Source organism: Salvia miltiorrhiza, chromosome 7, assembly GCF_028751815.1.
Source record: "Salvia miltiorrhiza cultivar Shanhuang (shh) chromosome 7, IMPLAD_Smil_shh, whole genome shotgun sequence".
Taxonomy (NCBI): domain Eukaryota; kingdom Viridiplantae; phylum Streptophyta; class Magnoliopsida; order Lamiales; family Lamiaceae; genus Salvia; species Salvia miltiorrhiza.
Window position 1 is genome coordinate 9,283,282 of NC_080393.1, and position 14,892 is coordinate 9,298,173.

The window sequence follows — 14,892 nt, forward strand, 5'->3', positions numbered from 1 at the left end:
CTTATTATATATGTCCAATAAACATAAACTATCCTTATTCGCACCTCTAATTAAAATGAAAAAAATAATGCACCCTAGTCCTTATATACGAAATGTTCATAATGAGATATGAATTAATATGATTTTTTTTATCTCATTCTTTTAATGAAATATGAATCAAGAAAAATTGACTAAAATAATAGAAATTATTAAGAATATTGGGATATTCCAAAATCTCTCAAACCATGCATATTAGTAAATAATGACTTAATTTTAATAATAAAAAATAAAAGCTCCAAAAGGATACAACCCGCCGCAAAACACTTTTGTATTGAAAGACAAACAAATGTATACAAGAAAGTAATGTGGCTATATACAAAGTAAGACGGAGATAAATTTGATTATAAAACAACGTACATGATGATGTAAAGTAAATTGACAAAGAAATTGCGATGAACACAAAAGATTTACGTGGTTCGGGCTGAAACCCTACATCCACGGGACCAAGAAACGGAGCTCTTTGTTATTGATTCACAAACTGAGAATTTACAAATGATACAAGTGTTGGAGTATCAGACACTCAATTAATCGTTATGCAAAACAGATCTGACTTCTAGCTCTACAAAGGAATTTTGACTCTGACGATGGAGTGTTGACTCTGCCTTGACAACTCTGACTCTGATATGCCTTGGCTACTCTGACTCTGCCCAGACCATACAGCTCTGGACCTTGACTCTGACTCTGGAAAGTTAACTCTGACTCTGGCTTCCGGAGTTAGCTCTGACTCTGAAGACTCCACCAAAGCAAACTTCACACTCTGCTCTGGAGTTATCTCTGCTCTGTCAACTCCACCAGAGTAAACCTTACACTCTGGCGAGTCAGCTCTGCTCTGACAACCCCACCAGAGTAATCCATTCTACACCAGAGTATACAAACTAGATTATGAACTTATGAAATCATAAACAACAAATCTCCACCTGATTTCTAAGCTAATAATCGACAACAACAACAACAAAACTTCAGTCCTTTCCTCCGAAACATTTTAAATCTGTATCAGACTTCAAACCAACAGATTTACCAACTCAAGACAATGCTCAAACTTAGCAGTAGGCAAAGCCTTAGTCAGTGCATCAGTTGCATTCTCCTCTGTCCCGACTTTCTCCATCTTCACCAATCCTTGATCAACTATATCTCTTATGAAATGCATTCTGACATCTATGTGCTTAGATCTCTCATGAAAAGTTTGATGTTTCATAAGATACAAAGCACTCTGACTGTCACACTTCAAAACTACAGAACTTTCCTCAATGCCAAAATCATGCACCAAGCCTTTGAGCCACACAGCTTCCTTGACAGCTTATGTTGCAGCCATGTACTCTGCTTCAGTGGTTGATAGTGCAACTATAGATTGTAGTGAGGATTTCCAACTAACTGCTGATCCAAATAGTGTAAAGATATAACCTGACTGAGATCTCCTGTTGTCTAAGTTAGCAGCATAGTCAGAGTTAGTATATCTCATCAGAAAAGGCTTGCTAATATCTCCCTTCCTTTGGAACAATATAGCTCTGTCTGCACTGCCTTTTAGATACCTTATCACCTTCTTGAGAGCTTCCCAATGCTCTCTTCCAGGATCCACCATATACCTGCTCATAACACTTACAACTTATGCAATGTCTGGCCTAGTGCAGACCATTGTATACATCAAGCTTCCCACCAGATTTGAGTAAGGTATTTTCTCCATTTGATGTCTCTCTGCATCATTCTTTGGCTTCTGTTTATCTGAGAGTTGAAGATGAACAACTAGGGGCACTGTGACAGCCTTCGATTCATGCATATTGAATTTCCTTAACATCTTCAATATGTAATCCTTTTGACATAACCATAGCTTTCCAGCCTTCCTATCTCTCATGATATCCATCCCAAGAATCCTTTTAGCTGCACCAAGATCTTTCATTTCAAACTCTTGATTCAAACCATCTTTGATTACCTTGATTTCAGCTTTATCCTTGCTAGCTATTAACATGTCATCTACATATAGCACCAAGTATGCAACAGTGACTTCATTCATTTTCTTCAAATAAACACAGCTATCATATGCAGATTTTATGAATCCCATTAGTTCCATATGCTCATCAAACCTTTTGTACCACTGCCTTGAACTTTGTTTGAGACCATATAAGCTTTTCTGAAGTAAACACACCTTATTGCTTGTCTCTGGATGTACAAACCCCTCTGGCTAGACCATATGAATCTTCTCCTCCAACTCTCCATGTAGAAAGACAGTTTTAACATCCATCTGCTCCATGTCAAATTGTGCTACAACCGACAGCATAACTCTGATGGAAGTATGTTTCACCACAGGTGAGAAAACTTCATTGTAATCAATTCCCTCCTTTTGAGTGAAACCTCTTGCCACCAATCTTGCTTTGTACCTGGTCTGCTTCTTCCCAATGACCTCAATCTTCTTTTTGAAGATCCATTTGCAGCTTACTAATTTCTTGTTCAGTGGCTTTGACACTAGTATCCAGGTACCATTCCTTTCAAGAGAATTCATCTCCTCCTTCATAGCTAAGAGCCATTGCTCTCTCTCTGGTCCCTTCATGGCCTCTGCATAGGACTTAGGCTCCTGATATTCCAACTCCTCTGCAATGCTTAGAGCAAAGTATACCATCTCAGCTTGGTTGTACCTCTGAGGTGGCTTGACCTGCCTCCTTGCTCGATCCCTTGCTAGTTGATATGAACTCAGATTATCAGAGCTGTTCCCAACATCTTCACCATCTGCAACTTGTTGAGAGACTTCAGTTGCTCCACCTGATTCAATATCTGCAAAGTTCCTATGAAATAATTCATCTAACAGAATCAGACCATCTTCCTTTTCCTTCTCTGAATCAGATCCTACTTTGTAAGGCATGAGATCTTCATCAAAGGCTACATCTCTGCTGATGTACACTCTCCCCATTCCAGGTTCAGTGCACCACAACTTATACTCCTTCACACCCTTGGGGTAGCCTAACATCACACATTTCAAGGCCCTGGGTTCATGCTTCTCTTGTCTGACATGTACGTATGCTCTGCACCCAAAGGTTTTCAAATGTGAGTAGTTGAATGTGGAGCCATACCAGAGCTCATCTGGAATTCTGAAATCAACTGCGGATGAAGGAGATTTGTTGATCAAATAAGCTGCAGTGACAACAGCCTCTGCCCAGAATCTCTTTGGCAGCCCTGAATCAAATAACATGAACCTTATCCTTTCCAGAATAGTCCTATTCATCCTCTCAACAACCCCATTCTGTTGTGGAGTTCCTGGGACTGTCTTGTGTCTCTGGATTCCCTTTCTAGAGCAGAAATCATTGAACTCCTTGGACACAAATTCCAAATCATTATCAGTCCTCAAGCACTTCACCCTGGTTGCCTTTTCAGTCTCCACCTCATTACACCACACTTTGAATTTCTCTAGTGCATCAGTTTTATCCTTCAAGATGAAAATCAACAACTTTCCCGAGTAATCATCCATTATAGACATATAATATCTCCCCTTTTCAAGACTTTCAGTTTGTGTTGGTCCCCACAAATCAGAGTAAACATAATCCAGATGAGCTTTAGATGTATGTTTACCTGTATCAAATGGGAGTCTCTTACTTTTGCTTAAGATGCACTGCTCACACATGTCCACCTTGAATGGAATAGGATTGTTGATCTTGTTCTGCTTCAGCAACTGGTTGAGCCTTTTCTCTCCAACATGAGCCAATATTTTATGCCACAAGATTGATTCATCTTTCTTCATGGAGTCAGACTGCCCTGTGATGGCTGTGGCTTCAAGGTAATACAAAACATTTCTCCTCATCCCCTTCAAAATAACCTTGTTGTCTTTAGTGACAACAACTCCACCCTTTACAGATCTCCATTCATACCCCTTCGTTTCAAGAGATCCAAGGGATATCAGATTCATTTTCAGACTAGGGATGTACCTAACCTCCATCAAAGTCCTGATGGTGCCATCATGCAGTCTGAACTTTATACTCCTCTTTCCTTTAATTTCACAGGTCTGGTTATTTCTAAGAACCACTGTTCATTCCGATTGAAATTGCAAATCAGTAAACCAACTTCTAACTCGACACATGTGGAAATAGCACCCTGTATCCAGTATCCATTGGTCATCCAAATCACCTTGCTTCAAATCCTCTGCAGTGTCACACTGCTCTTGCTTCTTGGTAGTGTTGGACTGCTTTTGGCTCTTCTTCCAAATGTGGCAGTCCCTCTTCTAATGGCCCAGTTTCTTGCAGTGATAGCAAGTTTGAACATCATCATCAGAGTTCTTGTTTCCCTTATCCTATTTACCCTTCTTGAATTCATTCTTGGATTTCTTGGACTTATCCCATTTCTGCTTTACAGTCAAACTCTCACCAACAGCCTCTTTATTGTGAGATGATGTTGATGATACCTTCTGCAATTCCTTGGATTTCAGAGCAGACTGAACCTCCTCCACAGTGATGTTATTTTCTCTCCCATACAACATAGCATCCTTGAGTTGATCATATGATTCGGGAGAGCATTGAGTAGGATAATTGCTTGATCCTCATTTTCCATTCGCATATCAACATTCTCAACATCATCAATGATCTTATTGAATGCCTCCAATTGGTCATCAATCGGTTTTCCATCCAAGATTCTATAGGAATACAGCCTTTGCTTCAAGAACAACCGATTTGCAAGCAATTTCGTCATGTAAATCGCCTCCAACTTTGCCCATACCGCCGCTGCAGATTTCTCCCTGGCCACCTCCCTCAAAACCTTATCACCTAGGCATAGAATGATGAGGATGTGGGCTCTCTCACGCATTTCCGCTTTCTTGAGCTCTGCCTCCGCAGCTGCCGCAGTATCCCTCACAGCCGATGATGAGGATTCATCATCCCCTTTCAGGGTCGCCGCGTGCCAAACCTTGCTGGGTCAACAATGTGCGCATCTTGATGCGCCATAACCCAAAATCATTCTTCTCCGTAAACTTCTCGGTCTCAATTCGTTGCATCGACATTTCTGCGTCGGTTGTGGATCAAGATTTCCACAGACGGCGCCACTTGTAAAGTAAATTGACGAAGAAATTGCGATGAACACAAAAGATTTACGTGGTTCGGGCTAAAACCCTACATCTGCGGGACCAAGAAACGGAGCTCTTTGTTATTGATTCACAAACTGAGAATTTACAAATGATACAAGTGTTGGAGTATCAGACACTCAATTGCTCATTATATAGCAAGCTTCAAAAATAACGAACAAAACAGACTTCAAAAAACCGTTATGCAAAACAGATATGACTTCTAGCTCTGCAAAGGAATTTTGACTCTGACGCTGGAGTGTTGACTCTGCCTTGACAACTCTAACTCTGATATGCCTTGGCTACTCTGACTCTGCCCAGACCATACAGCTCTGGACCTTGACTCTGACTCTGGAAAGTTAACTCTTACTCTGGCTTCCGGAGTTAGCTCTGACTCTGAAGACTCCACCAGAGCAAACTTCACACTCTGCTCTGGAGTTATCTCTGCTCTGTTAACTCCACCAGAGTAAACCTTACACTCTGGAGAGTCAGCTCTGCTCTAACAACCCCACCATGGTAGTCCATTCTACACCAGAGTATACAAACTAGATTATGAACTTATGAAATCATAAACAACAGATGATAATTAAGAAATTACATTACATGCATCTTGTTACCTAATACTTTATCTCCACAAGTTCGGCACACGACAAAGTAACATGATGCACATGCAAATGCGCGATAGGTATAAACATCATAACGACAAATGTCACACCATTTCTTGAGGGTGATGTAATTGAAAGTGAGAGGGTGAGGGTGTATAAGATCCAAGTCAAATCGATGCCCAAATTTGATATTTCTATAATAACCAAATGCAGTCTTAAGACAATGAGTGTGGTAAGAATGATCGCATTGGCGACAATGATACATCCATCTCTTGGGATGCATTTCCACTTCGCAAAAGTCGCAGATAAAATCAGATGGATGGTCAGAGGCATCAAATGTCAACAACAATGGGTAGTGATCCCACTCGTGCTTTCTTACAGTCGGCGGTAGCAAAGCACATTCCAAGTGCAATGTAAAATCACAACCATCTTTGATGCAGCGGTATCCGTCAATATCTTTAAGGTAATATCCACAACAACGACATAACCTCGGCCGCTTGTCACCTATTCTAGCGATGATGAGGTTTGGGTGAGAATGAGATGCATGTTTGATAGTAGTTGGTAGAGATGCGCACTTGACATCTATAATCATTTCACACTCTTCACACCTATATACCATTCCATTTGTGGGCTTATCACAAAGCCGACAATAATACAAGTCCGAATTCTCATCATTTTCTTTGATGCTCGTGTAGAGCGTGAATTTATGATTTTTATCATCTGTTTGTTGGCACTTACCATATGGAGAGGTGGAAGAAGACGATGACGATAATGTTTTGGGCAATAATGAGCAAATCAAGTGGACAAAATATTTGCAAGCTGCGCATTCGTAATACGGGTGAGAAGATATAGGTGTTACACAAACATCACATATCTTCAGCTCATTATCTTCGTCTTCGTCTTCCTCTTCCTCAAACATGATTGCTTTGCCCCCGTCTTCGAAACCAAATTCAAAGGATGGTTGTGATAATTGAATAAATATGAATAACTTGCTGTGGTTTCTGGCATCTTCACGGTTGCTGGCATGTCATTCACATCAGGGATGATGATGATGCCTTTTTCTCTCATCACAAAAGCTGTAATTAACTAACTGGAAATGTCAGCTAATGGGAATTCAATCACATTTTTATCTTCTTTCCTGAAATTAAAAAAAAAAAATCAATGTACAAATTGTGTAAGATGAGATAACAGGTATAACCCAAAGTCTTACTGTTCGCTAATTTCTTTGACACGCCGCAAGTGTACGGGTGCAATTGTGTACAGTAGCAAGCAAGGTCGTATTCCACAGAGATTGAATTTACCAATTCATATCCTAAATTATTCTACTCTATCTGGACAAACGAAATTGAGAGTTTTTGTAGTAAAGAACAAAATAAATAAACAGCAGGAAAGAAAACAAATCAAGCTGCGAAACAGATAAGACAAGATTTCCCAAGGCAAAGGTTTCAACAGATTCTCCTAACTAACATGTTCAATTCAATTAATAAGATGATTCCTAAGGCAATCTCTAAGCTAGTCCATACCCACTCCCGTGGCATACAAACCGTTGATTACATGCAAGGCTACCGTCCCCGGATCGCACTTCTAACATGCAACTCCTAAAAGCTCACAGGATTAACGCCCTCACAAATATCAATTCCCTTTAGAATTAAATATATGTGTTCTATGTTCTTAGTTCACGTAATAATTATCATCTCCCGATATTAAATTAAAACCTATGATTATACTAAATTGGTGGTCAATCAATAAAGCAAACAATTAAAACAAGAACATAGAAAGGAATAACAATCCAATTAATTGAATCAAACAGTCAGAAATTCAAACCATGTTTACTCCCTAAACCCTGGGAAAAAAAAGGATTCTAGCCACACATAGACATATGAACTAGAATACAATTCTCAATAAAACAAATAAACATCCACAAGAAAAACCGTAGTAGAATTGAGAATCTTCAGTTCTTGCTCTCGCTCCGTTCTCCGTCTCTCTCAGCTCTCAGGAAAAGTAAAATATGATATAAGGTGATAAAAAGTCACTTTCAATATGTTTTTGGGGAGTATTTATATGCCCTAGGTCTCAAAATATAGGTCAAAACCGTGTAGGATCGAAAAATAGCTGAAATAATAGAAAAATCGCGCAAAAACTGTGCTGTCACGCGACCCGAGGCGCGGCCGCGCGCCCAGCCCGCATGAGGCGCGACGATGTTCTGACAGCTTTGCGCAACAATTTTGTTTTTGCCCGTTCTCCCTCGTCCGAACTCCGATTTATGATCCGTTTGCGCTCACAAACTCCTCTCGAGACGATATACAACTTTTATTTCATCCAATTCTTCAAAATTTTGCTTCATTATTTCTGAAAATTCGTTCAAACCACAAGCAAGTGACAAGTTCTTGACCATAAACCAATATAAGCTCAAATAAACCATCAAACACACAAAATCCTCATAACTAAACATCAAATATGATACACCAAGAGGTAAAAATGCATGTTTATCAACCCCCCAAACTTGAACTATTGTCCGTCCTCGGACAAGACAAAGATGAACCAAGAATGAATCAACAAGAGCGCAGAGAAAAGTGGATAACATTGTGGTTTCAGATTTGTCAACAAAAAACCAACATGCATTTGTATCTCCTATCATCAAGATATCACACTCACGACGAACTTCAAATTATGGTCTCAATGACTTGCAATCTTCACCAAAAGATAAAGAATTTAAGAACTCTCAACTCTCAAGTGTATCAATCAAGATCATGGACGTGTATACGCTCAGTTCAAGCAAGACAAGTGCTCAACCATAGGCTTGTCGATCGTCTCACCTCTCCACCACTACATGTGTGCTCCTATAACCAAGATAAAAAAGGTCTTTATTGAAGGTTGTAACGTAGGCTCTTTGGTAGGGTAGGATATATTTGGCTAAGTGACTAAAAGATAATTCTTAATGTAGCACAATCACCAACCTTATAACATTCTAACTCAACAATCATCCACCTATCATAAAAACCAAATTTTCAATACAAAATCCATCACAACACAATAATTAATTCTCATGATATTATGACTTTCTAAAGCGTCCTATGTACCCATTTTTTTTCAATTCTTTTCTCTCTTTTCTTTTCAATTTTTCTCTCTTTCTTTTTCTTTTTTTTCTTTTTTTTTCAACGACTTGTAGGGTACTAGGATTTTTTCAATCAAGATCAAAGTACATAATCCATAAACACACATCTCCACAAACCAACTACCCCATAACAACAATCTCCAAGCTCCCACCCACGGCTAAACCAAACAAAATGGAAAATAAAAGGCTCAAAGGGGTGAACTAGGATCATATATAGTAATAGGACAAATATGGGATATATAGGCAAGCAAAGACGGCCTTCTATCATCTCAAAGTTATTAAGCACACTATGTGGCCTCGAGGGAGAAACCAAGACAAGTTCTAGTGAGACACATGCAAGCTCGAACAATCACTCAAGAAACAAAAATAAGACTGTAAAAATAATGATAGTCAAGGTTCAAATCTCACAGCTTATTTCATTGATTGCAAACACATAGAGACCACGCTTATTATTCATCAATCATGCTCAATCACAACAATATCAACACAAATGCATGCAACATCACAATTTTAAAGCAGAAATCATCATAAGCCAATTATCCAACTAATTCCTGCACAGCTCATATTATCATCAAGGTAACATCACAGAGAGAACCACCAAAGCAAGACTAAACAACTCAACGACGACACAAACAAGAACAACCAACAAAAAATGCACCCACAAAGACACATCCCCCCAAACTTATTCACCATCAAAGAGAATAAGTTTGAAAAGAAATTGTGGGGCACAAAAACAAACAAACTAAACAAAAAGAAACGAACTAACCAAGATTGGGTTGGCTCCCAATAAGTGCTATTTTTAACGTCGTTAGCTCGACATAATAGCAAACTCTTCAAGGAGGCTGGTACAAGCAGTGCTGCGACCGACTGCTCCCTGCTCCACTCTTGCCAGCCATGCTCCCTTCCTGCGAACTCTGATCACCTGGGTCCTGCCAAGAAAACTGATCCTCATCAAAAGTATTTAGAACATCAACTCTACCCTTACCCGGATCCTTTGCTCTCTTGGGCACTTCATTCTTGTGGATGCAGCACGATTCATAGACATAGAACGTTTGGCTTTCATTGTGAACTCTCAGCGTGAGTTCTCCTTTCTCCACATCAATCAAAGCTCTTCCCGTTCCAAGGAACGGGCGCCCCAAAATTAGCGGAATTTTGTTGTCGTCCTCAATGTCTAGAACCACAAAATCGGTAGGGAGAATAAAATCCCCCACCTTCACGAGCACATTCTCCACAATTCCACGAGGATAAGTGACCGACCTGTCTGCCATCTGCAGCCTCATAGATGTCGGCTTCAACTCCCCAATTGCCAGCTGCTTGAAAACAGATAACGACATGAGATTGATGCTCGCCCCCAGGTCGCAGAGTGACCTTCTGAAATGCTGGCCTCCAATAATGCAGAAAAGTGTGAAGCTACCCGGATCTTTGATCTTCGCCGGCAGCTTCCTCTGCAAGATTGCGCTGCATTCTTCATTGAGATTCACTGTCTCAAACTCTTCCAGCCTCCTCTTCCTCGAGATAATGTCCTTCAGGAATCTAGCATACTGCGGCATCTCCTGCAGTGCTTCCACCAATGGAATATTAATATGTACTTTCCTGAAGATCTCTAAGAATTTGGAGAACTGCTCTTGCCCCCTCTCTTTCTTCTGGCGCTGAGGGAGAGGTGTAGTCACAGTTGCTGGCGAAGTAGCTTTTTGCTTTTCATCATTCTTTCTGCCAGAAACCTCAACAGTGACCTCCGCAGCTCTTTCTTCAATCAGCTGTGCACTCTCATCTTTTGCCGTCATGGCCCCTTCCTGTGTAGTCCCGCTCGGCAGATCAACCATCTTAAAATGACGCTGGGGAAACGGCATCCACCCAGGAGGACGCAGATGAGGTGGAAGTCGTCGGCCTTTCTCATGGACTCTCCACGATAGCTCTCCTCTCTCCATCTCACGAGATCCATGGCTACCTTCAGAGGTGGCTTCATTCTTCAATCTGATGGCCATGCACTGCTCCTTGGCATTCACCTTGGCATTGTTTATGAGATTGCCCGACTGTTGGAGTTTGTTAACGGTGGTGGCTATTTGACCCAATTGGGTCTCGAACATCTTCATTTGAGTCCCCACAGCAACGGCATTGGACTCTAGCTTTTCCATCCTCTCGTCGGACTTGCAGATAAATTTCATCAGCAGCTCTTCCAAATTAGGCTTCTTCTCCTCATTGATGACTCCATTGGTGACAGAGAAGCCTGGTGGAGCCTGAAGCGCGTTATTAGAATTCCCATAAGCCAAATTGGGATGTGGACGCCCTCCATGATGAAACTGTTGTCCACTATTGTATCCACCCTGTTGCCCATGCTGAAAGTTCCCATAGTTTCTGCCATTGATGTAGTTGGCGTCTTCTACGCCTGTTGGGATCTCCACAGCCGGCTCAGGATTGCCAACAGTCATAGCATTGATCTTCGAGTTCATCTCTGCCAGCTGAATCAAAATCAATACCATGGGATCTGAGCTGGACGCAGCAGCAACTTTCTTCAACTGAACTCTCTCGGATGGCCATTGATAACTTGTAGTAGCCATGCTTTCAATGATCTCCATTGCCTCCGAGCTTCCTTTCTTGAGCAGAGAACCTCCAGCTGCTGTATCCATAAACATTTTCGCACGTTCACCACACGCATTGTAAAACATGACCACCAGAGTCCCCTCATCAAAGCCATGGGACGGGCACTTCCTCAGCTTCTCCTGGTATCTTTCCCATGTTTCAGCCAAAGTCTCTCCATCAAATTGCTGAAATTGAAGAATGTCCATCTTCAACTTCAAAGTAAGCCCAGGAGGATGAAACTTCCGTAGGAAAAGATCTGCCAAGTCCCCCCATACTGGATTGGCTCCCAACTGTAGAGTTTGATACCACGACTTTGCCTTATCCCTGAGTGAGAATGGAAAAAGGCGGAGTCGTATAATATCATCTGGGACTCCATTAATCTTAACAGTGCTGCACAGCTCCAGGAATTGCGCCAAATGTGCATTAGGGTCCTCCACAGCTTTGCCTCCATACTGGTTTTGCTGCACCATGGTGATCAAACCAGTCTTAAGCTCAAAATTATTTGCGTTGACTCTTGGAGGCTCATGATACTGATACTGCGGAGTGAACGCCTCATTGATGGGAGGCTGCTTCTGAGCATCGCGGTTTTCCTGCGCCTCAATCAAACGCTGTAGTTGCTCCTTGAGAGCACGGACTTCTTCTGCGGTAGCCATAGAACTACCTAGCAAACTTCAGAACCAAAAATCAGGACCACAGGAAAAAAAATAAAGAATAAAATTTAAATAAACAGAAATAAAAATCCAGATTAGTCTCGAACAATCAACAGATAGTACTGATAAAAATCAGTCCCCGGCAACGGCACCAAAAACTTGTTCGCTAATTTCTTTGACACGCCGCAAGTGTACGGGTGCAATTGTGTACAGTAGCAAGCAAGGTCGTATTCCACAGAGACTGAATTTACCAATTCCTATCCTAAATTATTCTACTCTATCTGGACAAACGAAATTGAGAGTTTTTGTAGTAAAGAACAAAATAAATAAACAGTAGGAAAGAAAATAAATCAAGCTGCGAAACAGAGAAACAGATAAGACAAGATTTCCCAAGGCAAAGGTTTCAACAGATTCTCCTAACTAACATGTTCAATTCAATTAATAAGATGATTCCTAAGGCAATCTCTAAGCTAGTCCATACCCACTCCCGTGGCATACAAACCGTTGATTACATGCAAGGCTACCGTCCCCGGATCGCACTTCTAACATGCAACTCCTAAAAGCTCACAGGATTAACGCCCTCACAAATATCAATTCCCTTTAGAATTAAATATATGTGTTCTATGTTCTTAGTTCAGGTAATAATTATCATCTCCCGATATTAAATTAAAACCTATGATTATACTAAATTGGTGGTCAATCAATAAAGCAAACAATTAAAACAAGAACATAGAAAGGAATAACAATCCAATTAATTGAATCAAACAGTCAGAAATTCAAACCATGTTTACTCCCTAAACCCTGGGAAAAAAAGGGATTCTAGCCACACATAGACATATGAACTAGAATACAATTCTCAATAAAACAAATAAACATCCACAAGAAAAACCGTAGTAGAATTGAGAATCTTCAGTTCTTGCTCTCGCTCCGTTCTCCGTCTCTCTCAGCTCTCAGGAAAAGTAAAATATGATATAAGGTGATAAAAAGTCACTTTCAATATGTTTCTGGGGAGTATTTATATGCCCTAGGTCTCAAAATATAGGTCAAAACCGTGCAGGATTGAAAAATAGCTGAAATAATAGAAAAATCGCGCAAAAGCTGTGCTGTCACGCGACCCGAGGCGCGGCCGCGCGCCCAGCCCGCATGAGGCGCGACGATGTTCTGACAGCTTTGCGCAACAATTTTGTTTTTGCCCGTTCTCCCTCGTCCGAACTCCGATTTATGATCCGTTTGCGCTCACAAACTCCTCTCGAGACGAAGTACAACTTTTATTTCAGCCAATTCTTCCAAATTTTGCTTCATTATTTCTAAAAATTCGTTCAAACCACAAGCAAGTGACAAGTTCTTGACCATAAACCAATATAAGCTCAAATAAACCATCAAACACACAAAATCCTCATAACTAAACATCAAATATGATACACCAAGAGGTAAAAATGCATGTTTATCACTTACAAATGGTCTTGTTTTGGTGTGTTGGTGGTGGGTGTAGCAGCACACTTGAGATGGGCAAAGTATCTGCAATCACCACAGAAATATAGCCAACATGTCATGTCAAAATCTTTGTCACAAACATCACACATGTATCTGTATTTGCGATGTTCCATTGGGAAAGTGAAGGCCAGGGAAAGGTGGTGGTGGTGGTGGTGTTGAGGGAGAAGGAGGGGCAATGAAGCACAAGTCGCATGCACCCAGTACTCGCACGTGCTGCAGATATACGCCATGTCCATATCTTGAGTGCCACAGCCATCACAACTAAATTGAAAAGCATTCTTCCTCATCAGTGTCAATGGATGCACGTGACTCGGGTGTTGCACTTCTACTCTCTCTTTAATTAACACACCTAATTTGCAGCATTCAATATGGATGTCGAACTCACAACTAGGACACCTATACCCTACCTTGCTACCTATTGTGGCACCACATAGATTACAAAAATATCCAGCCGACAAATGTCGATAATCAAATAGGTGAAGAGGATGCTCAAGGTGGGAGGGATGCGAAAAAATTCGACTAGGCATCTCACCACATCTTTCATGGAGGATAATTCTACTATTACTGCTATTATTACATTGAGGTTGCTTGCAAGCATATGCCGACTCCAAATTACTTACCACATCACCACACACATAACAATCTAAACTCGCCTCATCTTGTTTACAAGTAAATAAAGGATGTTCATGACAGAAATGATTAATAACCTTCTCCATAATTCAATCTATAGTGCAGTAATAGATCACAAAGTTAACTACATGCCAAATATTTGTGACTTGTGAGATTTGTGTGCATCAGTGGAACATGAAATCACACAATTCAATTAAGATAGACAAAAATATAATAGAAATCGAGAGCTATATATGAGATGGAAATTGTGTAGACATTTAGATGAATAACATGCCATGAGCACCATAATATATATACATGTATGCTGAAAAAGTATACATGGTAAATTGAAATGAAAGCAAAGAATCCAACATAATTTATATGTGTGTGCGTGCCATAACATTTTGTGGGTCCTCCATTAACTTTTATTTATTTATTTTTCTCTCTTTTTAACTTTATTGAATATCGTTTATTTGGGTCTTGGTTGCTGTGGATGATTACAGGGTGTATATATATATATATATATATATATATATATATATATATATATATATATATAGGGGAGAGCTAGAATAAAAACACTCTTAAGTGTATAAAATATAAATGATTTTCAGCCCTTAGATCATCAAGATCTACGGTCGATTCGTAACCCTTTTGGATGAATTCGTGGTCCTGGGTTCGAATCCCAAAGGTAGCAAAAATTTATTTTTCACAATTCGTAATCATGTTGGATGAATTCGTAACCCTGTTGGATAAAATTCGTACATT

The 14,892-nt window shown here is 40.3% G+C and overlaps 2 protein-coding genes across 4 annotated transcripts; both read right to left on the bottom strand.

Annotated features, from left to right (window-relative positions):
* Window positions 1-598: 598 nt before the first annotated feature.
* Window positions 599-6,834, bottom strand: LOC130992393 (uncharacterized). Of its 2 annotated transcripts, none has more exons than XM_057917004.1 (2): window positions 5,689-6,599; window positions 599-895 (listed from the first exon to the last, which is right to left on the bottom strand). In XM_057917004.1, the coding sequence occupies exons 1-2, from the start codon at window positions 6,593-6,595 to the stop codon at window positions 858-860; spliced, it is 945 nt and encodes a 314-aa protein (XP_057772987.1). In that variant the 5' UTR covers window positions 6,596-6,599; the 3' UTR covers window positions 599-857. The 2 variants fall into 2 exon arrangements, with proteins under 2 accessions (XP_057772987.1, XP_057772986.1); XM_057917003.1 differs by lacking the exon at window positions 599-895 and adding an exon at window positions 5,132-5,597 and having other exon boundaries at window positions 5,689-6,834.
* Window positions 6,619-14,408, bottom strand: LOC130992391 (uncharacterized). 2 transcript variants are annotated; one of them, XR_009091283.1, is made up of 3 exons: window positions 13,477-14,390; window positions 9,558-12,040; window positions 6,619-6,752 (listed from the first exon to the last, which is right to left on the bottom strand). XR_009091283.1 is itself a non-coding variant. In XM_057917002.1 (2 exons), the coding sequence occupies exons 1-2, from the start codon at window positions 14,229-14,231 to the stop codon at window positions 9,625-9,627; spliced, it is 3,171 nt and encodes a 1,056-aa protein (XP_057772985.1). In that variant the 5' UTR covers window positions 14,232-14,408; the 3' UTR covers window positions 9,033-9,624. The 2 variants fall into 2 exon arrangements, 1 of the variants encoding a protein (XP_057772985.1); XM_057917002.1 differs by lacking the exon at window positions 6,619-6,752 and having other exon boundaries at window positions 9,033-12,040; window positions 13,477-14,408.
* Between the last annotated feature and the right edge of the window lie 484 nt (window positions 14,409-14,892).

Coding starts and splice junctions, on each gene's coding strand:
- LOC130992393 (XM_057917004.1), bottom strand. CDS start 6,595: ATGTTTGAGGAAGAGGAAGACGAAGACGAAGATAATGAGCTGAAGATA. Junction 896..5,688: donor TTGTGGAGATAAAGTATTAG/GTAACAAGATGC, acceptor ACTCTGGTGTAG/AATGGATTACTCTGGTGGGG.
- LOC130992391 (XM_057917002.1), bottom strand. CDS start 14,231: ATGGAGAAGGTTATTAATCATTTCTGTCATGAACATCCTTTATTTACT. Junction 12,041..13,476: donor ACACCAAAACAAGACCATTT/GTAAGTGATAAA, acceptor TTGGTTCTGAAG/TTTGCTAGGTAGTTCTATGG.